This window comes from Sipha flava, unplaced genomic scaffold (genome assembly GCF_003268045.1).
Source record: "Sipha flava isolate LNK unplaced genomic scaffold, YSA_version1 221_pilon_pilon, whole genome shotgun sequence".
NCBI lineage: Eukaryota > Metazoa > Arthropoda > Insecta > Hemiptera > Aphididae > Sipha > Sipha flava.
This window is the reverse complement of record NW_020272852.1, coordinates 57,237-80,121: the sequence shown is the minus strand read 5'-3', so window position 1 is coordinate 80,121 and position 22,885 is coordinate 57,237. Positions and strand designations below refer to the sequence as shown.

Here is a 22,885-nt window from a genome sequence, read left to right as displayed (position 1 = left end):
TCTTAAAATAGGGGCCTGACACAACTATACTAATATGAAAAGTTATAATAATTATTTTCATGAATTAAAATTATGTTACTCTTCTATTAACCTTGAACTATTGTTGACGTGATACATAGAGTAATAATATAATAATAGTAGTAGATCATTTACTCTATGACGTGTATAATACAACTAAGTATAACCTCTATAGTTCAAACATTTTCATTTTCTTGATAAAAATTAAACAAATATAAATATTAATACTTAAAAATTAAGATAAATATTGTAAACAATCACATACATGGACACAACGATAATTTTTAGAATTCTATTGGCTTTGGTAAAATGTAAGAATAAATTAAAATGTATACTATTTTAAGCACAGCCAAAAAAAATTAGTTGGTAGTTATTGAATCTCACTTTAGCATTCTGTTGTTTAGGTGCCCATTAAAAATTTCTTACCGGAGGTTCAATCATGAACCAGACCAACACTGGTTGAATCATAGACATAGTATAAATAATGTATAATATAATAATTATATTATGTCTAAGGGGTGAATGATATTACTATATTGGTCTTTTAAACTTGAAATCAATATAAACCATGATAAAACAAATACATTTGTTTCACCCTAAATATATAAAATACTTTAATTTCTGTGGTCAATTTATGTTTTAATAATACATAGGTACAAATTTGTGTTAGTTAAGTACACAATTTCATTGATAAGGCTTTATTATATTATTTTTAGTATATAGTATATATTAAAATAATATAGACTTTAATTCATTTTTACAATTAGGTAACCGATAATAAATACGAGTCTATATATCAATACATATAATATATGTATATTATGTATACACGCGCGCGAGTAGTTGATCGATTAATGACTTCAACAAAAATATTAATTTGTTTAATATATTCAACTATATTTTGATTATAAATATATCGATTGGGAGGGTTTGAAATTTCAATGCTAATCATTATTAAATCCCTTTTAATTTTATATTTGATAATATAATACTGATATCAACATTTACAACTTGATATTTTATGCATTATTCGTATTATATTTGACTTATTTACTTAAACAATTTACTATAAGGAAATTATAATTATAATAAAAGAAATTTCACAGAGATGATAAATGTCTCCTCAACATTTGTTATTTAAAATGGGAGACCGACGTTTTCTTCTAAGAGCCATTGGAAACAATGGTTTCATTTCCATTCTTCCCTGAAACATAATAACATAAGTACCTAAATATTATTTATTGATATGAATAATTATTGATAGTAATATGTGTGATGGAGTGTAAATAAAAATAAAATTATTTTACCATATCTTTATTGTTAATTTTAACGGCTTAATACACTTTAAGCTGTGTTTATTTTTGTATACATAATACAGTGTAATTATTACGAATTATACTAATTAGCAATGAGGCCGATATTACTTTCGAATGGTAGTCATTGCAAATTTGAGATAGGTATAACCGTTTATTATAGAATAATTTTATTCTATAATCAATGGTATAACGTATAAAAATACAAGTACCACCGCTATTTTTTTTCTCTAAACAGGCACTAAGTGTTTTTATTTTATAACATTTGAGACACTATGATCACAGGCTGAGACTCTCAATTCTCATATAATAATAATAATATAATAATAATAATAATAATAATAATAATAATAAACTTTCATAGTTCGTATACATTATACTGTACCAGCGTACTATTTTCCACCCTTCTAAATTAAATATTGCATTCGTTATACTTAGGTACACGTTGGAATCGTCGCCATTTTAAATTAACAAGCAATATCCAGTAATACTCAAAGTCCATGAATATTGTTTAATAAGATAATATTTGATGGAAGAATAAAACAAATCATTTTTTTAAAATATTGAAGATTTAATTTTGTTAATTGTTCACGTTTAAATCGGGGTATGTGTGTGTGTGTGTGTGTTACTAAGATTGTGTTTTATATTTTTATTTTTAGGTTGTGTCAGTTGCCTAACTTATTTTCGTTTATATTTGCAATAATTCAAGTTAAATATTATTTTATTTACGGGTAAAATTCAAATTTTCTCATTTTAGGATTAATTTGTTTCATATGTACTCATCAATTGTCTCTTTGTAATTTTTGTTCTTGTTCAGAATACGTTTTAATTAATTTTTATAATTAAAATAATATATCATTATTTTATAATACAATTAATATTATCAATAATACATAATATTAATATATTAATTAAAAAATGAATAATATTAACAATATAAAATATTATATAAATATTATTCAACCACAATTCGTTCAACGCTATTCGTACACGTATTATTACATTAACCGTATCAGAAGCGCACACAGGATTTTTCATTAATTATTTACTATAATAATTAATGTTGTACCTAATGTTGTATTAATGATAACCCAATGCAAACATATTGTTAAACGTTGTACAAAAAACAGTATATATTATTTATATTTGTACACTTATATCTGTAAAACTTGGGTAAGGTTAAAATTTAATGAAGAAGACATTTCGAGGAGGAGGAGAGTTATGACCTCTTAACCCCCCTGTGTGTGCCACTGGGCCGTATATATATATATATATGTTATAGTTAATACCGAATTCTATCAAAACTAGTTTTCACAAATTGAGCCGGTGAGAACTTTTGAGGGCCCCAGGGCTGATCGGTCCCAAGCACCCTTTACTCACACTTGTTTGGCCGAGATATACATATTCCTTATAAATACTTAAGTATAATAAAAATATTCAAATATGCATCTCATGCTACGGCGAATGAGATAATAATATAATTTGTAAAAAAGGCTGAGACGACGGGTTCTCTCAGAGGTACGGGCCCCAGAGTTCTATCCCTCACTGTCCCACCCTTTCACCCAGTGCTCGACTTGGCAAAATTAAAGAAGAGGGACTCTGTTTGCTTAAAAAAAATTGCATCCCCAAAACGTGTTAATCGTTATAATTATAACATCATAATAGTAGGGGGACGCTCAAATTTCTAAAAATTAGAAAGGGTACGCCGTCCCCCTGCGTCCCCCTCAAGTCGAGCACTGCTCTCACCAGACCTTTTTACAAATCATTTTAGTCTAATTGCGTATCAAAGTTATAGTGAACTGTTCCTACGCCACAAGTGAGAATTGCAAAGGGTTGCAAAAGTATGTAAAAGTCGTAGTTTTATTCGACCTTCAAAACTAAATTTTTCATTCATACTTTTTAAAACATGTAGCTTTTTTCAAATTTTATATACTACGTATGGATCTAATTATGAAATTATGAAAAGAGCCTAGGGAAGTTCATAAAGGAAATTTTATATGAAAAAATTATCGATGAATTCACCAGTCTTAAGCTAAGAAAAGCAAATTTTTAAATTATATAAGGCATAGATTCTTAACTTTTTATTGGCCATGGACTCCTTTAATACATAAAATATAATCAAGGACCCTCATTTAAAAAAAAAAAAATACATATATACAATAGAATACGCTTAATTAGGACACATTGGGCGGTGACCTATTCGTCCCCATTATCCGACAATCCCGATTAATCGAATAACTAATAAACCGAAACTATTAAAGTGCATATATGTACATACATAATAACTATTTAAAAAATACATACATACATACTTAATTCATACTTTATTTCAAAATGACATATTTTTATTATTATTATTATTAGCAGTAATAGATTATATTTATTATTTAGTATTATTATTATATCGTAAATTAATTAGATGATTATTTAGGGTTTAAACTGTAACATATATTTATATAATATAGAATACAATATATGTATAAATTTCATCACATCGGAAAACATTTTATACGCGCATATTTAGTACCTTGCTAGTTTCGGTTGCTAGAGCTGAGAGTTCCTTCAACGTACTTTTAAAAATAAAAACCTTTCATCCGTTCTGTTCTATATAAATAAGATTTTTCGAGATAGCACATCTTTGTAAGACGTTAGCATAGCAGATTGATTTTAAAATAGTTATCGACCCGTTTGTTTTAGAAAAAGCGAGGAAAACTCATTCGAAACAGCTTCATAACATATATTACGTGCATTCGTATTAAACGTAAAATAAATACAATTAATTCACGATAGATTTGTCGTCTTGTTTGTTTTTAAATGATTTATTGCACGCCGCCATGTATACCATCCGTGATCTGTCTACTCCTAAAAATTACCCAGAAATTTAGACGAACGGTCAAAAATAGTGGTACCACCCCAAGGCGATGATGACAATCGGACGTACTTGTTCTGCGCGCACGTTGGCCGCGAGACCAAGCAGCACCATTGATACATCGTGTAGCCCGACGGTTACCGTCAAACAGGGCCGTAGCAAGGGGGGGGGTAGAGGAGCCTACGTCCCAGGTGCAATTCCTGGGAGGGTGCAAAAATTAAAATTTAATTGTTACTTATAACTTATAAGTAAAAGTCATATTATGTATTTATATATTTACTTATATAATATATAAATATTATTATGTTATGTCTATGAATCTAATTATAATTATTATGTATATTAAATTTTATTGAGTTATTGATTTAAATAAAATTAACAAGTGCTTACATAACTATAAAGAAAAATTATTATTTATATTGATTTTATAAAAAATATTCAGTTTTTTATGAGTTTTTTTTATAAATTAAAATATTTAAGGCCGCATTTTGAAGTTCCATCCTGAGCGCAATATTTGGTTTCTAAACCGCTCTGCCGTCAAATATAACTAAACATAACATATATATATAATATATGTAAATATTTGTTATGTTTACTTATATTTGACATAACTCCCGTGCACCGGGTAAACACTTGTTAACGTGAACACCCGTACGCTTGATGCCATCGTGCCCGAGACATCGTTTCTCGCGTACGGTTAACCCGTAGCCGATCCGTTGGTATTGCGAAAATGATACGTGGATCGTCGGCCGCGGACAGTACTCGAAATCCCTTCGCAGCACCGCGTGTGCGTATTGTCGATTTGCGTCAAGCATCTGTTTACGTTGGATCCAATCACCGCGATCGGAAACTGACTTTTTCCCTCACATCCCCCCCCCACCGGTCAAAAACGGTCACACGAGCGGTTGCACCCATTCCCGAAGGGATGTGCGGGCAAGTGATTTCGCAAACAAACACTATTATTCCCCAGGCGCGGCCATTTCAAGAGTCGATCCGAAAAAAATAATCTACGGACATCGTACCAACATACATGGTGTGTTGTAAACATGATCACATGTCCGTTAAGTTTTAAAGATTCTACAGTAGGCGGACAATCCGGGCATCACCCGGTACGTTGTGAACGGAATCGTACAGTTTAAGTGAATCGATGATTGCGGGAACGACACGACGAGTCACGTATCCCGTGAAATCCAGATATGAATGAAAGCTTATACTAGTCGTGCGTTTCTACGTGTTCAGTGTAAAAACACCGATTGCTATTAGGTATTTAATTATCCGATAAAAACAGTATAGTTGTGTGACGTTTTTGCATTTAACGCGTAGAAGCACATGAATAGGATACGTTTTTATTAATATCTCAATCCCATTAAATATGTGATTCGGAGTCTAAGAGTAAGGCTCCGTGTTTTAACTGATGTTGCTCAAATTCAATGTAACTTATTATAAAATATTTGGTAAAAAACAAATTATGTTTGTAATACCAAAAACGAAACAAAATGTACTGAATTTTCGTGCAAACACTTATCATGATAATGTAACAGCTATACAATTGACTAGAAAAGTACAAATCATGAATAATTGAAGCTATCTGAGAGAAATATAGGAAATTTGAGAAAAATATTCATTGGGACTAATATGTCCAGTGGCGAATTTTCAAATTGTTGGTAGGAGGGGGGTGAGTTATAATTTTTTTCAAAAATTAAATGAATTTATTGAATTACTAACTAAATTATTCTATTATTATCACCAAATGATAATTGAAGAGACTAAATGAAGAGTTATTTACATCCACATGATATAAATTAATGTTCCCTTTCTCTGTACGTTCGTAGCAAGTCATTTATGACTTTTGAACCTTTTTTCTTCTGGGGGGGGGGGGGGGGGGTGAGACCCGAAAAACCTCTCTCCCTCTCGAAAATACACCACTAAATATTCCACAGTATATTATTTAATTGTACCATTATGTACATATACCATTACGAATTTGGATGGTATTATTATAGTTTTTAAGGTTTGAAAAACTTTTTAACACTGGTTTCTAAGACTATTATTTTATAGGTTTTTCATAGTTTTTTGATGTTGTTTATCGATTTTGATTATACGAGTATGCGTGGAAATTTTTTTTTCGTTGATTTCAGAAAATCCCTAAAAATATTCACTGTAATGAGCATATAATATTTATGTGCGAGACACCAACTGGTAGACAGTCTCCGCCGATTATAATATGATACTTATGATTATTATTAAGCCATTTAGTATGTATAGCTCTTAAACATAAATGCTTAATAATGCTTAATATATAAGAACGTATATCGGTTGTTTCTATCTTTAGCGAATTTTATTGAAGTTCATGTTAACATTAGCAATATGCACGTATTGACAAAACATGTTTTGCCGTCTATTGGTTGTCTTATAAAAAAAAAAGTTGAAATTACAGTGTTCAATTTGTAATAAAATAAAAATTAATAAATTATGTTCATGATTTACATTTATATTGCATATACTGAGATATAAAATCATGTTGGCCAAGATCGAGGCTGCTCGACCCGCCAAAATACTTTATCATTTATCTCTGAGGCTTAAAGTAGGAGACACAAAGAGACTCAGTTCCCATAAAATCTCACAACACTTTAGAGCGTCCCTTTTAACATTTCTTTGAAAAGTTTACTAAAACGCTCAACTGTTTGTTAAAAATAATCACAGTTTACGTCACTAGGTGTTAAAAAGTGTTCAACAAACAAAACTTATATTTAATATTAGTTTTGTTTGTAGAACATTATATATATATATATATACATATGATGAGGTGTTGTTAGAGAACAATTTCCTCCACAAACTATTCATGAGCTATAAAAATAAATAAGCTTAAAAATTACTTAATTATCTTTTTAAATAATAGAAATATAGTATATATACAGTAGAAATGTTAAATATTCCAAAATTGTTTTCAAAATTTATATAAGATGATTAAAGACATCGATAATTACGGTCATTTTGACGAAAAATTGGTATAGTTAGCAAGGTCCTTAGTGTACAGTTACTAGCACTTACAATTCCATAAATTAATATAAGTGAGAACTATCAATTCTGCACAGCCATTGGCTTAGAAGTGATCAATTATTCTGTATTCTTGTTGCAATTAAATATATTTGTTGAGAAATAAATTCAAATTCAAGTAGTGTTCATTTTTAATTCACGCTCCACGCGTTATCCCCGACCAAAAAGTTTGAGAATTGTTGGTATAGAGATATCATTGGTTTTTCGATTTATTACTCATCGTACAGCCACGAAACCACCACCAACTTTTTATTAGTTGTGCACTTACTGCAACTACCGGTAAAGTTTCTATACAAGACCTTTCTGAAAATATTTAACTTATACACAGTAGGTAGTTCGTTTACGATTGATTTCAGTAGTAGAACAATTATACCTGTTCCATCCAGAGTTATGTTTCGGTAAACGTGAATATAATAAGAAGTTTATTTTGATTGACGCGATATTCTCAATAGGTACGAAACATAATAATTGTTCGGCGGGAATTTCTACCGCAATACGTCGAGCTAAATATTAATTGTTCACGGGTCCTAAAAGTTAAGAGTACACTACGTAGCCTGATTGATATTCGTATACGGTGCACAGGGGGAATGCATATCTGCGTTACTATGTATAGGTGCACGTAGTAATACACATTTAATTTCATTGAAAACATACTTAGTGCACGAACCGTTTGAATTCATACTAATCTAATTTTTAGCTCACTCGGATTTCATTAAATACTAGGCGTTCGTGGGTTCAATATAATATGTTATTCAGAAGAGTTTGTGGAAGTCAATCATTAGTTTTATACATTTCTCGGCAGTTTATCTACGTAGTATGTACAATAAGTACGCGAATTTAAAAAATAAAATTTTTATATCATAATTTGCTACATATCAGTTTTATCCCCTTTAAAATACTCTCCGTCCGTAGCATAACATTTATCCCATCGTCGTTTCTATTAATCGAAACATCTTTCTAAGTCCTGAGAAATTAAGCTTTCAGTCTTGTCGCTTTATGCTATTTGGTTTTTACATCATCCCGTAAGCTAACAAAATAAAAATACGAATTTAAAATCAATGAAATGAAATTTTAAACTTTTGCATCGACTTTCATAGACCATGCCATATATTTAGATTTTCTTAAAATTTAGGAGAATGGACTGCAGCTCATTTAGCCCTCCCCCCATAAATATGACTCTGTATACGTAACATGATTACGAGTTTTATGATAAATTTGAAAATAATCGATTTTTATAAATTATAATAGACGACAATTATTATCTTTATTTATTATCTACACAACAACAATATTCTTTCAGCAACAACTATTTCATTGGCTACTAACAGCTATTATGCGACAAAAAAATTATGAAGTATAACTAAAAATAATGGTTTATTCTTTTAAGGGATTGCAAGCCATGATTTTCTTTTTCTTTCTATTATACGCGCAGTATAGAAATTCAAACGTTTTCTATTTCCAACGTACCAATCGATCTATTGATAAGGAATTTTAAAAATTGCTTTAAATTCGTCGTTAAGCCTTCTTTAGATTGACTTTCCTATTTTTTTGATTTTGTCTCCCAAAATTTCACAAAATAGGATTAAACAAATTGGAAACATAAAAATTAACAAAAAATAATTTTTAGGTATGTTAAGTATAAAATTTTAAAAATAGGAAAAAGTCAATCTAAAGAAAACTTTACGTGAAATTTTAATCAGTTTTCAAAATCCTTATCGTCTTAATAGATCGATCGGTACGTTGGAAACAGAAAACGTCTACATCCCTATACTGCGTGTGTGATAGAAAGAAAAAGAAAATCATGGCTTGCAATCCCCTTAAGAATAAAATGTTTCCACGCACCCGGTAACAATCAATATACAATATACCTTAGATATACCTTGGATGTGTATCGACGCACCTATTGTTTGATTATTTCCAGTTAGTTCCCAACACAGATTTGATTATTGTTTTATATATCTGTGATCCTCAATCAACGCTTAACTACTACAGCTGATAACGGGGTTCGAATTGTTCGTATGGTGTACAATAATCACAAAATAATAAAACAGTTATTTATAAGACTACACACGGATTGAGTCCCGAAAAAAAAAATTTGTTAAGTTGGTATACGAATTGCATCCGGTTTTATTTAAATGACTGCAAGAAAATATTTTTTTGGTCTCCCATTTTTAAAACCAGATGAAGTAGATGATTGTTTTACTGACGATATTGTATCGATTTTACCTGAAAATGGAAAAGTACAGCAATTTTCCGATTACGTATTAAATACATACATTAAGTTTGATTGTGACCACGCACTTTCTGTGTGAGCAATGTATTTATGTTCTATAATTCGAACTACGGTTACTTGTGAAGCCTTCAACTCCAAGTTTAATAATATGTTTGACTTAGCACACCTGAATATATTCCAATTCATAGATATTGAATAATATAAGAAACTTATATTAAACCGCGGAGTATTCGTATAAATAAAAACAGACGAATAATGATATGTGAAAAAGAAGATTATTTAAGATAAAATATGGTAAAATATAAAGATGGCCAATTAATAGTCATAATATGCAATCAACAGTTCTAAATCTGTATGAAATAGGAGGGAAAGTAATATTTTTACGTTGGGATTTGTATAGTCATTAAATATGGTTGGGTAGCAATTCTGTGTAGCGATTTTAAGGTGAAGCACGATAGACGGTGTTATCAAAGTATCAATATTATATGAATGCAGTACTATTGATTTAGAACTTATTTAATGTTTACATTACTCGCGAATAGAACTTGAAGTTTTCACGGAATACGATTTTTCTTGAGCGATAATAAAGTAAAATAAATATTTGTATAATACATAATTTTCCAAATATTTTCCATGGTATACGCTCGAATCATTTAATATTATATAACGGGGTTTTTATGAGCAAATTAATAACTATAATTGTAATATCCGGAAGATACACGCGTTTATCGTTTCTTCATTTTCTGTTGTATTTACAAAACATTTTTACATTTGTAGTTCGTGTTTACTGTAATATTACCTATATAGTTTTTCACGATTTTTTTTCTCTCAATTTTTATTTTTTTCCTCTGCCACACAAATTGTTGTTTGACACATACTGTTGTTTTAAATTCTCTGTACGTAACCTTAAAGACGTTATATTATTATTATTATGACTAATAAAAGATGATCAATGAAAAAATACAATAAATGGTAAAGAATACTCGGGAGGAAAACGTTAGGATAAATTTGACAAGTTTTCTAGCACTTGTGAGTAATATTACACATTTATTTTGAGGGAAGATATAAAAAACTTCTTAGTCTCTACGGGACAACCAGACTAAAATGTACCGATTGAATCTTCGCATTGCGAATTTTTCGCAAATTTTGTTTTATTGTATATAAATATTCTATCGAAAATAAAAATTATGTTTTTAAACTTGTACGACTAAACGTATGCATACGAATTTTTGTTAAGTTTTCCCAGTGGACGAAATCGCCTGCTCTCAGAGACTGTGAAATCAAAATTACAGTGTCAAATTAATTATAACTTGACTTGCGCACAGTTCTACAAATATGTTGAAAAATGCAAAATCTTCTAAATAGTATGGCCATCCAAATAATCTGTAATAAGCTATAAAACAATTTTTTTTTATGTAACTTAAATAAATAAACAAATATTTGATTTAAAAAAATAATTACAATTTTTATTACAAAGTTGATTACTTTTATACTCTCCATCCTAGAATTCTTAGAGCATCCCCACGAGACCTTAGCCAAATATGGAAACTCTAAGTATGAACAGTATGAGAAATACATGTAAATCATATATAGTTACAGACCAATTACTTTTTCGAGTTATTTCGTTAATTTTTATTGTTGCGTAATTTTGTACTGTGTTATTAAAACAAAATATGTCCGTATAGTTAAATATTGTTTGATTGTATTATGGATTTTTAACTTCTTAAAATCAAACATTCCATATTTTAATTTTTATTGATTTGATTATGGTTTTACGGAATGATAAAATATATACTTTTAATTTTTTATATATATATATATATATATATATATATATATATAGCGGTTTTATAAGTGGGAATCCGGAGCCACCCCCAGATCCCGAGTTAAGGATGTGATATATTATTTACTTGGGATTCTCGGGTTTAAAATGTTATGTTTAATTTTTTTCGTTAACATAAAAATTTAATTTTAAATAATAAATTATTAATATGTTAGAAAAGTTTTGTCTTTAAATATTATAAGATAATATCAGAGGACCCCCAGAAAAAAATCTAAAACCGCTAATATGTATATACATATGTATGTGTGTATGTGTGTATTAATTATATACTTCGAATTCGACTTACAGCTTTATTTTGTTTTTCCTGACGCAATAATTCGACACGTGCTTCTTGAATGGCTTCCCAGAGCTTAGCCTCGGATAGGATCTGTCTACTAAGCTCTTCAACAGCAGGTTCTGAGCGAAGATCGACTAATGTGGCCATTGATTCATCTGATCTTTTACGACCACAGCCTATTTATATATATATATATATATATATATATATATATATAATAACAAAATAACATAATATTTAATATATGTATACAAATAAATGAATACAAATGTATACAAATATTCACCGACAAGAAATATAATTCAAAATTAAAATTTTCCTAAGAAAACATAATCATGTAAAAAGTTTGATCGAATTTAAATTTTGTTTTGGATTTATTTAAGAATTATAGTTCAAACACCTTTTTAGTGACTTTAACCATATTGATTAACTTTAATTTTTACATCTGTATAATTAATACGTGCGTAAATATATCATTATAATGTTTGTGTTTCTACTTAATGAATTTCACAAAGGTGCTTTAGTTTGAATATAAGAAAATATATTATTGTCATTAATATTTTTAGTGTAGTTTTTTTTCAATACTATTAAAAACTAAATTTACACTAACAATATTGTGTTGTACTTATGTAATTATCATTGTTTCTTACCTGTGAATGCATTACAAAAGGGTTTTTTCCTCCTGATTGGTTCAGCTACCGGATTATCGTTGTCGAAATACTGATTAAACAAAGTCATATTTATGAGTCATAATAATGAAGTGTTAAATGTATATATGTATTTATTTATTTTGTCAAACATTTATGTATGAATTAAGTTTTCAAAATTTATTTAAAAATGTACACAAACTATCTTAAAAATTTTAGATATTTTGTATTTTTATTGCAATGTATATACATTATTCTGATTTGGCTCACTGTGTACCTACATCAATTTAAAACATGTTACTTGGTTGGTATTATTAATTCATAGTAAAATCGTAGGAAATCTTGTGTAAATATTTTAATAAAAGCAAAATCGGTTGATACTATAACTTTAATTATTGTTTAACTATTTTTAAGTTAAAAAGTTTTGTTTTAGTTTTACTTTTTTTTAACTAGTTTTTTTAAGAACTTTTTATGATAACCAAATTTTTTTAGCGAAACAATGGTGTATTTTACTCGTTTGTGTTGTGTATAAGTTACATCCATTCGTCGGTATATCCGTGTGTAGAGGATGGATACTTGACGATAAGTGTAACATCCGGTTTTACGTTTTTTTATATATGTATAATTATTATTTTCAGTTTTAACACAACATTTACTTTACTACTTCGATTAATTTAATTATTAAAACATTACACTCTTTAAAAAACGTTTTCCACTCTTGTAAAATCTCAACCACAATCATAAGCATTTTTTCAAAATTATTTTTTTGTGTAAGAAATTTTCAAACTATACTTTTGGAATAATACAATAAATATACATAAAAAGTATAAATGAAACGAAAATATATTATAATTAATGTAGACTTCATGATTTCTTACATAAATTATTATAGCAAAGATTTGGAATATATAGCATTCATTAATTTAGAGTAATTTTGCCGGATCCAAGTAAAAAACATTATCGTGTTAGTTTGACTTCTAAAAACATTTTGAACTATAACATTATCTATTTGAAATGTGTTGAAATGTAAATAAAGTATTATTTTCCCAGATTTCTTAAAAAATTATTTTCGAGATTTCATAAAAATTAAATAAATAATTGTTATCAAATTAACTCATTGTTTCTCCTGAACAATTATTTGCGATAGGTATACTATTTTACTTTTACATTTATTATAAAATATAAATATATTATATATTTATTAAGATTTAAAATTAACACAGTTTGGATTTTAACGACTGTTAAAATATCATCATAAATATCTATTTTTATAAATAGCTGATAAAAATATTACAAAATAATTTAAAACATATACAGTATACAAAATATTCTAAAATCTTCTTCAGTGACATTCATTATTATTCATTTATACTTTTTCTTTTTTCAATTTGAAATATTTAATTAAAATGTGTATTGGATGTTATATACGAGTACCCATTACTATGATTTCTCATTTTAATATTCGATTTATATATGAAAAATAATAAATAAATAATTTGTTTTGAATTTATTTCAACTAAGCTTTAGTAATCATATAATTAGTAAAGTTTAATAAAATATATATTTACCCTTTTTTGAATAATGACATCATCGGCAAACACAGTTTGAACTAGGGATACTAGTAAACTCATCCAGACGAAGGTCGATATTGATGAATTCATGGTTGTTGCTGAATGACCTTGTGTAAACATAATTTTAAAGTTTCACAAACACGTGTGTTAATGAAATTTGTTTATCAAAAATAATCATCTTCAGTAAATATTAATATAAGCACTTGCTTTATAAAAACACTATGCCCGATGAGGGTATAGTTCTACATTATAGTTATGGTAATCTAATTAGTAAGAATGTTGGACACCTACTAAGAAAATATATATTATGTACATAAGTAATTACAAATACACGTTTTATTATACGAGAATAATGAAATAATAATAATATCATCTCGTAATAATCGTATTATATGTTGAAATTAGTTTACCTATTTTTCGATGAGAATTTCTTAAAAAAGAAAAAAAATGACAAGTTATAGATTAAGATGAATTTTTCAGCAATATATACAATTTTATCACAATTTTTTTATTATAACACATACAATTTTAATATCATATGTATGGTATGTTAAAATATAACGTACAATAATATATATCAGCATTGGTTTACATTATAGGCAGAATAAGCAGATGATTAGAGCGACAACATTTTAAGCATGTCAAATTTTCTGGACTTAAATATATAAATGTACATATATCAATAGCTAAGAGGCCAAAAGTTGTAAGTCATAATAACTAAATTTTTCAGGAGAGCAGTTTGAAGGCTAATTTACATGGTGACAGTACTGTCATAATACCACTGTCATGTGATTATATGACAGCTACTGTCACAGGAAGTATGCAGTATACATATTCACACTAAATAGCGATAGTGAAAGTGATAGCCACTGACAGTGGATGATTTTTGTAGTTCTATAAGATTCTTTGTTTGATTCAAGTGCTAACATTTTGAAGTTTTTAAACTTAATTTGATTTTGTTTTAATTAATTATTGTTTGTTATTTAATACTTAAACAACCATCTAAATTAATAATTTCTGAACTAGTAATAAGTGCAATAAACATTGATGAGATGATTGTTTTGAAATAAAAACAAAAAACTAAAAGTAGTAAAAGAGAATGGGTAAGAAAATGGATAGAAAGAATTTCCAATACTTCGGTATAATCTGTTATGAAAATCTGGTATGGCCTTGTTCCACAAAAATGGATATTCTTTACAGCTTTTAAGAAATTCTACAGTGTCAGCTTAGAGGACATGACTATTTACTATAATTTATGATATTTAAATATTAAATTAACCGATTGAACTCAAGTGGACACATGCAGATAATTGATAACACCACGATAGAGATGTATGAACAGTGTTTACACGATAACAGTCTACGATAGCTACTGTCATGCAAGCGCGATATTACTAGCTCAGCTAGATAGTGTGACAGTACTATCATAGTCTCATGTTAGTTACTACCAAATAATTTATACCATGACAGTTCTTGACAGTGACTGCTGTGACTGCGACTGTCAAGATTTACTGTCATCATGTAAATGAACCTATAAGGTTTTACATTTTTTTTAAATATAACTCGCATAATAATTTTTCGTTTTTCTGGGTTATTACTGATTTATATATAAAACGTTCTAAAGAACCTAACACCATTTTATATTTAAATTATTTGATTGTTTTAAACGTACTTTGAATGATTTTATTTAATGTCATTAAATTTAATGATTAAATTAAGTCAGTGGGACTTATTATAAATAGAATTGTAATTTGTTATTGCCAATGACGTACAAGGTTTTGATGGACGTATAATAAAAAGTAAATTTTCTTAAAATTTAAATAAAATTAATGATAATATGAGTAAATATTAATTTATAAAATCTGCTACATTTATGTTATAAAAAAAAGGAATTTTTTTTGTTAAAAATTTAAAATGATTAGTATTTTTTCTTCCAAATAATATCTAAATAATTTAATAATTGACTTAAAATTTTAGTCAAAACATAAAAACCTTTTTCAACTATTATCTATAGTAATTATATGAATAAATATGTTTTATTATTTTAGATTATATTATAAAGTATTTATAAATAACTCATATTAATTCAATAAAATATAATAAAATAGATACATCAATTTCAAGGATATCACAATTCTGAATTGTAAACTTTATAAAATAATATAATATGCGTATCACTTATGAAAATTGTATTTATTTTTATTCAATTTAATCTGTCAATTATAATACGAAGATAATTATTCCCAATATAATTAAGTCAGGACGTATCGTATTTAAAAAAATATACTCGAATAATATAGATTCTCATTATATTACATGTCCAAAATTGACTAAATTGTTTTTGACAAAAATAACGCCCGGTCTTATTACATTAATCCATTTAATATTTAAGTCAATTAAAAATACTTATTGTAAGTCCAAGTCATATAAGACTTATTACATTTGCACACTGAAAAAGCCTATCTTGTGATAAATACACGGCATTTTAAGTACATAAAAACCTGTTTACAATGATATTTGACTTATAGTATTCGATCCAAGGAAAATACGTTCCAGATTTACTTAATCGACTTATAAAATGACTTTGAGAAAAAATGGACTTACAACTATTGATCTCTTAGCCACCGATTTGTTGTATTATAGGTTTTAGATATTAGGTTATTAACTCACTGAAATGGTTTCGTTGAACGCAGTCAACTTGAATTTTTATTTTTAGTAAAATATGAATTGGACAAGACACGCGGTGCAGCAACTACACACTATGGGGCTGGTATGTAAATTTGAATTTGGGGCTCAAATGTTTTTTCAAAGAAGTATTTACCTACTATAAATAAAATATGTTGACCGGTGTTTATATTATGAAATGTTGTCTAGTGGATCTTTAATTTTAAATGATCTGCATTTTTTCTGTCCTAAGAATTAGTATTACCATAGCATTAGAAATACTTTAGTAATATAATGGTATTTATAATCAGTGGTATTGCATTTGGTCATTGGCAACGAGTTAATAGTTAGGTAAGTTATTTGATTATAAATATTTAATAATATAAAAATCTGTTTTTTATATTTATCAATTTACTTCAGATAAAATGTCTACAACCAAATCCATAATAATACATCGTGTGTCTCCGTGTGGGGCCTATAACGGTTAGGGGGCCGATGTGCAATGCATACCTTGCATACTTGGTAGTTGCGGCACTCAAGACACGTCATCAGCACTGAGGCCTTTTATGTGAAGAATAAGACGAATGTATTTCTAAAGAGTACTTTTTGGTGTTTTTTTTTAGACAAAACAAAATCGTTTATTTTTCATTTTGTATTGGATCATCTTAAATTGGAACGGAAAATGAGACTTTCTTGATAAGTAAAAAATTCAAAATTTTGATCAACTTAGACAACATGTCAATTTATATCGATCATATTGTTCAAAGAGCTGGGATATTTCAACCAATTTATGAAATTGAAATTTATGAAAACACATTTACACAAGAATGCATGCATTTAAAACTTAAATTCAAAATAAAATTGAAAAAAAACCAAATCAAAGTTTATTTTCATTTTTTCGAAATCAAAATTTAAATAATCTATTTTCGATTATGAGCATCGTTTTAAAAATATACGAGTACTTATATATAGTGATTACTAATTGTTCGGTAGAACGATCGTTTTCGTATCTCTAAAAAACTAAAACATATTCATGATCTACTAATTGTGAAAAATGATTAATTATTTGGCTGTCCTATGCATTAAATCGAAATTAGTATCGACAATTTAATTTCAAAATATAAATGGTGTAATTACTATGCTCAAAAGCCAAACGAAAATAATGTATTTATTGTAATCGTTTTCTTATATTGTATTAAATTTAAAATAATAAAGAATAATTTGATTAACAATTAATTTATTTTTATATATTGTTTTTTTTTTAAAAAAACTTTTGAAAATGAAAGGATGACAAATGTCCTGTTTATAGACGGAAAATTGCTTAATCCACCATTGATATATTTATATATATATATATACACACACACACACTGTTGTATATTATAACATAATATATTGTATATTTTATATATTTGAGATCCGATAAGTCAAGTTATGTTTCATTTATGGTTAATAATATAAATATATGGTATAAATAGTGTTTTAGAATAGTTTTATATTAGGTATATTATAGAAATAGTATTATAATACTTTCAAGTTTCACGACTCGTTTTATATTACTAGATATATTTCATCTATTTTATTTGAAATGTCATTAAAATCTTACATAAACTTCACATAAAAGTAGCAGCTCTATGTGTAGTCATGTGCGTATGTACATAGTAAAATGATTATTTTTTCGACATAAAATACACATTGTTTCACTCACACATTGTTGGTAATTTTTTAATATAAATTTTTGTATTAATAAAAGTTACAATCTTAAAATGGTTTTTTTTCTATTACTCTATTCAGTGAAATTAAGTCAATATTTTACATACGAGGTTCTTTATTTTATTTTCAGTTCTTTAAATCTATGATATAAGAGTATACATGTCACAATTACGTATTTTTAATAATGGAATAATTATTTTAGACTTAAGTCGAAATGGATGGTGGAAAAGTAATATTTTTATCTTTATTAATATTTGAAAATTATAATTTTTATAAAATCAGTTATCTTTAAATTTAAATATTTACAACTAACTTCTTGAAAAAGAAAATATTTATTAGCTATTTAGTATTTAATGAACCTGTTTAAAAAGTATTTGATGTTTTAATGTATACCGATTAAAAAAATAATTAAAATGTTCATCTTAAAACTATGAATAAAAGTTCTTGGTAAAAGAGTTTAAATCTACATAATAATATATGTCTTATAAGATCTTTGAAGATTTTGAGAGCTTTTAATTTATTTAAAAAAAAAAAAATATATATAAGTTATAATAAAAATAGAATCATTACATATTTCACACATACAATTTTAACCTATTTTATAACGTAAAAATTCGACAGTCTAATGGTATTTATATGTAACAAAATTTTTATTCAATAATTTATGGTATTTACAATAATACACTATAATATCACTAATAAATGACAAAAAATATATTTTAAATAGTTGAATTAATGTTTCTGAAAAAAAAAAATTAGAAGTAATTAAATTTAGAAATGTGATATCTTTTATATTTTATTTGTATATATGTATAGAAAACAATTACATGTTTTTTGTTCTCAAAAATGTTTGAATTTAGAATATAATTTAATAAAATAAAATAAAGTTAGCATATTGAATACATACAGAGTTTTATTTTTATGTAATATCTCCTTAAAACAGTACAATTTAATAATTATTATTAGGCCGTGGGTTTCAATGCAAAATGCATTCTTTTTTATACATCCTTACGCAATGCTCAATTTGGCAAAAATATGTTTCAAATGATGTAGATTCATATAATTCGATTTTTATTTTGCATTTTTTGTCGTATTTACTACTTTAATGCATTTTTGGAATTTTCACTTGTTTTAAGGACATTATTTTCACATTTATTAAATATGTATCATTTTTGGGAAAAATTAATACAATTTCAAATATTCAATATTTTTCTTTAATCAAATTATTGACAACTTTATTTTATCGTTTTATGTTATCGTTATGGCATTAAATTATGATATAATAGTCTATAACGATAACAAACAAACGGACTATGTGTGTGGAAAGCATTGATAGAATAAAATAAAACATTTTTAGTGCATTTTTGGTAGTCATTTTTTCCATTTTTAATACAATTCTACGTCATTAATTCTATTTTTCACATTTTTAATACATTTTTTTGCGTCATTAATTAAATTTTTTTGGTCATAATTGCAATTTTCTAAGGTATTTTAAGGTATTTTTTAGAGCATAAATATATGTGCCTTAATTATCATCATATTAGTTTAATTTTGAACATAATTTATATTTATTATAATTCATTTCAATATGTTGCTTTCGTTGAACAACTCCATAATATTTAAGTATTATTTAAATTGTAAATATTAATAAATATTGTACATCCATACTCATTTATAAATAATAATAATTATAATATATGATAGTATCATTTAAATTGTATAATATATGAAATATTTACATTATACCTAGTATTGTTTTTTGAATTTTACTTCGCGTATAACGAAAAAAAATGTGTGAATAAATTGTCTGAATGTGAATTATTAAACCTGACACATTGTTTCTATTTTTGTTTTAATTATGTACATGTAACAATGATTAAAAAAAAAAATATTATAAAAACGGTAGTCTTAAGTTTTTGGATGACAACAGGCAACAAAATAAACCTTCTTTTCCTAATAAAATGTCTATATTTATAAAAATACCATGATCAACGTAAAATATTTAAGTGAAAAAAGTTAAGGAAAAAAAGTAATGAATAAATCAATTTACGTTGTACTTAACTTTTGCATGAATTAATTTTTTACCTTTATAATTATGATGGATTTTGTAATTTTTGTTAGTAGAATTCGAATACCTATATTAATTAAGATTCACATTTTTAAATATAACAGTTAAATTTCCATAATAACAAATTAAGGAACATAAACTTATAACCTTTTTATAGTTAAAATTTAAAATTATGACAGTTCTAAATGTGAAAAAAACTAAATTATTTACTTTGATGAATAAGTTATATTTCTATTTAATTAGCATTATATATGATATTACTTAGATAAAAGTAGTTTTGAAATATCGTCATATAATATTTTAAAAGTACAATAGTTGAAAATTCACTATAACTAATATTCTACAAAAATGTGAATGATTGAGTATCTAAGATTGAACTCATTCTTTCGCCATTTAAATGAGATTGATATCTGATTGTCGAATATACGGGAGTGGAGTGATAAAGAATTATGAAACTCTACTCAATTACAAATATTTACTAAGAAATACATATTATAATAGATAATAATTTATGCTGAGATACTGTGTTACACCACAAAAGTTATGAAAAATTTAAAATAACATTTAGGTAAAATCTAGTTTATCTTATTTTTTTCTTGCTTCTTACCGTTAAAAATTTTATTTCATATTTAAATAGACTAAAAGACAATATAAATATTCAAGTTCAGTAAATTAAACTCTAAGTGCCACGTTTTAGATTACAATGTTATTGTAGATATAATATTCAACGCATTTGTTTTTTATCATAATTTGTAATCGTGTAATATTAATTGAATTATTATACTATTTTAGTTATTTTCTATTAATAAAATATATTTTTATTTAAAATAATATTCTAGTTTCAACTAGACTTAATTTTAATTCCAATTAATGGACGGGTTCTTTGATAAAATTAGCTGTAATATTTTTGTACAAAAAAAAAATATATATATATTATTTTAATTATGAAATGTCGGTAGAAAAGTAAACCATGATTTATTATTTATATATATATATATATATATATATATATATATATAATATATATTATAATGTATTTATATATATATATATTGTGTTAAAAAAAAAAAAATTATATACAAAAAGAGTAAAAATGAAATAATTTTAATTTAAATAAGATATTTAACATCACGTTTAAAAATTGTATATCCATGTACTTTGAAACATTCAAACGAAATAAATTTTTCCTAAGTAAATATTTCTAAAAAAAAAAAAAAAAAAAGTAGAGACAGTTATAATTTTTAAATAAGTATAGTTATATTTTCAAAATATATTGGAAAATAAATAAATAATTATGTACGTGTCTAATGCCTTACCTGTCTCAATTCAGATGCACATTGACCAGAAACACAAAAACAAACAATCACTGTGAGCTTGTGTAAATGTCGGGTTTTATAGGTAAAGTTTTCCGTAACGTCCGCAACGAGCGCTTTTCACGGTTTTCAATACACGTAGCTATGTATACATGTATATAAGATAATCGTGAATAAACGACGACAAAACCACCCCTATAGCCTTATTTTCATAAAACTCGCTGCTAAAGTATAACAGATGATCAGTTATACTTTTGAATCTCGAGTAATGGAAATAAAATAAAATATGTATGCAGGTACCCATACCGTTAAATATATAATAATATATTGGTAAATACATAGACGCGCGTGTACCGTCCAATAAGCGCACGTCAATTCACCTGTCTGATATTTTCAAAATCCGAATGAATTATCGTGAAAAACAGAATATCCACTTGAAATATGGAAATACCTGTAGTAGAAACAACGCCGTAATATATTATGTCTTGTAAATCTCGCTGTCGAATGCAACCGCGGTTTGCTCAAATCGAAAAATAACAACGTCGCTTACGCAACAATACATGATGTACATTGATATATTAATATTTATCGCAAATTATTAAGAATGATTTTAATGAAATTATGACGTGGATTTCACAGCTCATTTCTGTTGCTTGTGTATACACGATCCTTAGTTGTAAACGTTTGGTTTTCTCGATTCAACTTGCGAACAATTATGACGTGTTGATAAATCTTTAACTACCTACAGGTTTGTTTTATTCGAAATGCATTACCATTTATTATTATTCAAAACTCGAACAAATAAGTAAGTACCTGCGCAATATCGGTGTGAAATCGAACTTTTGAATGTGTACTTTATACATCTATAACTACACCTTTTAAGATTCAATTTAAGATTCATCATTGAATAATATGTACAACATGAAAAAAATTTCAATAAAATTTAACTAACTCTTTATCAAAAATTTTTCATATATAATAGTAATATTTTACTTTACTTTTAAAATTCATAGATGAACCTCAGTGGTGCATTGCATATGAACAATTCGTGCTTAAAGTTTTTGTAATATTTTTCTATATTTTAAAATTATGCAAATTCATGCAATAAACATGATTCGTTCATAAACAATTAGTTAATAATAAAATAACTAATAAATCAATAACACTTTTTACTTTTTATGAAATACATTAAAATATATTGTTTAGGTATTATATAATTAAAATTGAGATTTTCTCAATTTAATAAAATAAGTGAAAACGATAACTTTTTTTGTTTTACCGTTATGTCCAAAAGACAAT

At 26.6% G+C, this 22,885-nt stretch overlaps 1 protein-coding gene across 2 annotated transcripts; it reads right to left on the bottom strand.

The window, feature by feature from the left end:
• Positions 1-1,043: 1,043 nt before the first annotated feature.
• LOC112683183 (cardioactive peptide) lies at positions 1,044-21,662 on the bottom strand. Of its 2 annotated transcripts, XM_025554086.1 has the most exons (5): positions 21,590-21,662; positions 13,826-13,935; positions 12,261-12,330; positions 11,620-11,786; positions 1,044-1,222 (listed from the first exon to the last, which is right to left on the bottom strand). In XM_025554086.1, the coding sequence occupies exons 2-5, from the start codon at positions 13,916-13,918 to the stop codon at positions 1,142-1,144; spliced, it is 411 nt and encodes a 136-aa protein (XP_025409871.1). In that variant the 5' UTR covers positions 13,919-13,935; positions 21,590-21,662; the 3' UTR covers positions 1,044-1,141. The 2 variants fall into 2 exon arrangements, with proteins under 2 accessions (XP_025409871.1, XP_025409870.1); XM_025554085.1 differs by lacking the exon at positions 21,590-21,662 and having other exon boundaries at positions 13,826-13,948.
• Positions 21,663-22,885: the final 1,223 nt, after the last annotated feature.

Coding starts and splice junctions, on each gene's coding strand:
- LOC112683183 (XM_025554085.1), bottom strand. CDS start 13,948: ATGTTTACACAAGGTCATTCAGCAACAACCATGAATTCATCAATATCG. Junction 11,787..12,260: donor CTTTTGTAATGCATTCACAG/GTAAGAAACAAT, acceptor ATATATAAATAG/GCTGTGGTCGTAAAAGATCA. Junction 1,223..11,619: donor AGGAAAAACAAAATAAAGCT/GTAAGTCGAATT, acceptor ATTATGTTTCAG/GGAAGAATGGAAATGAAACC.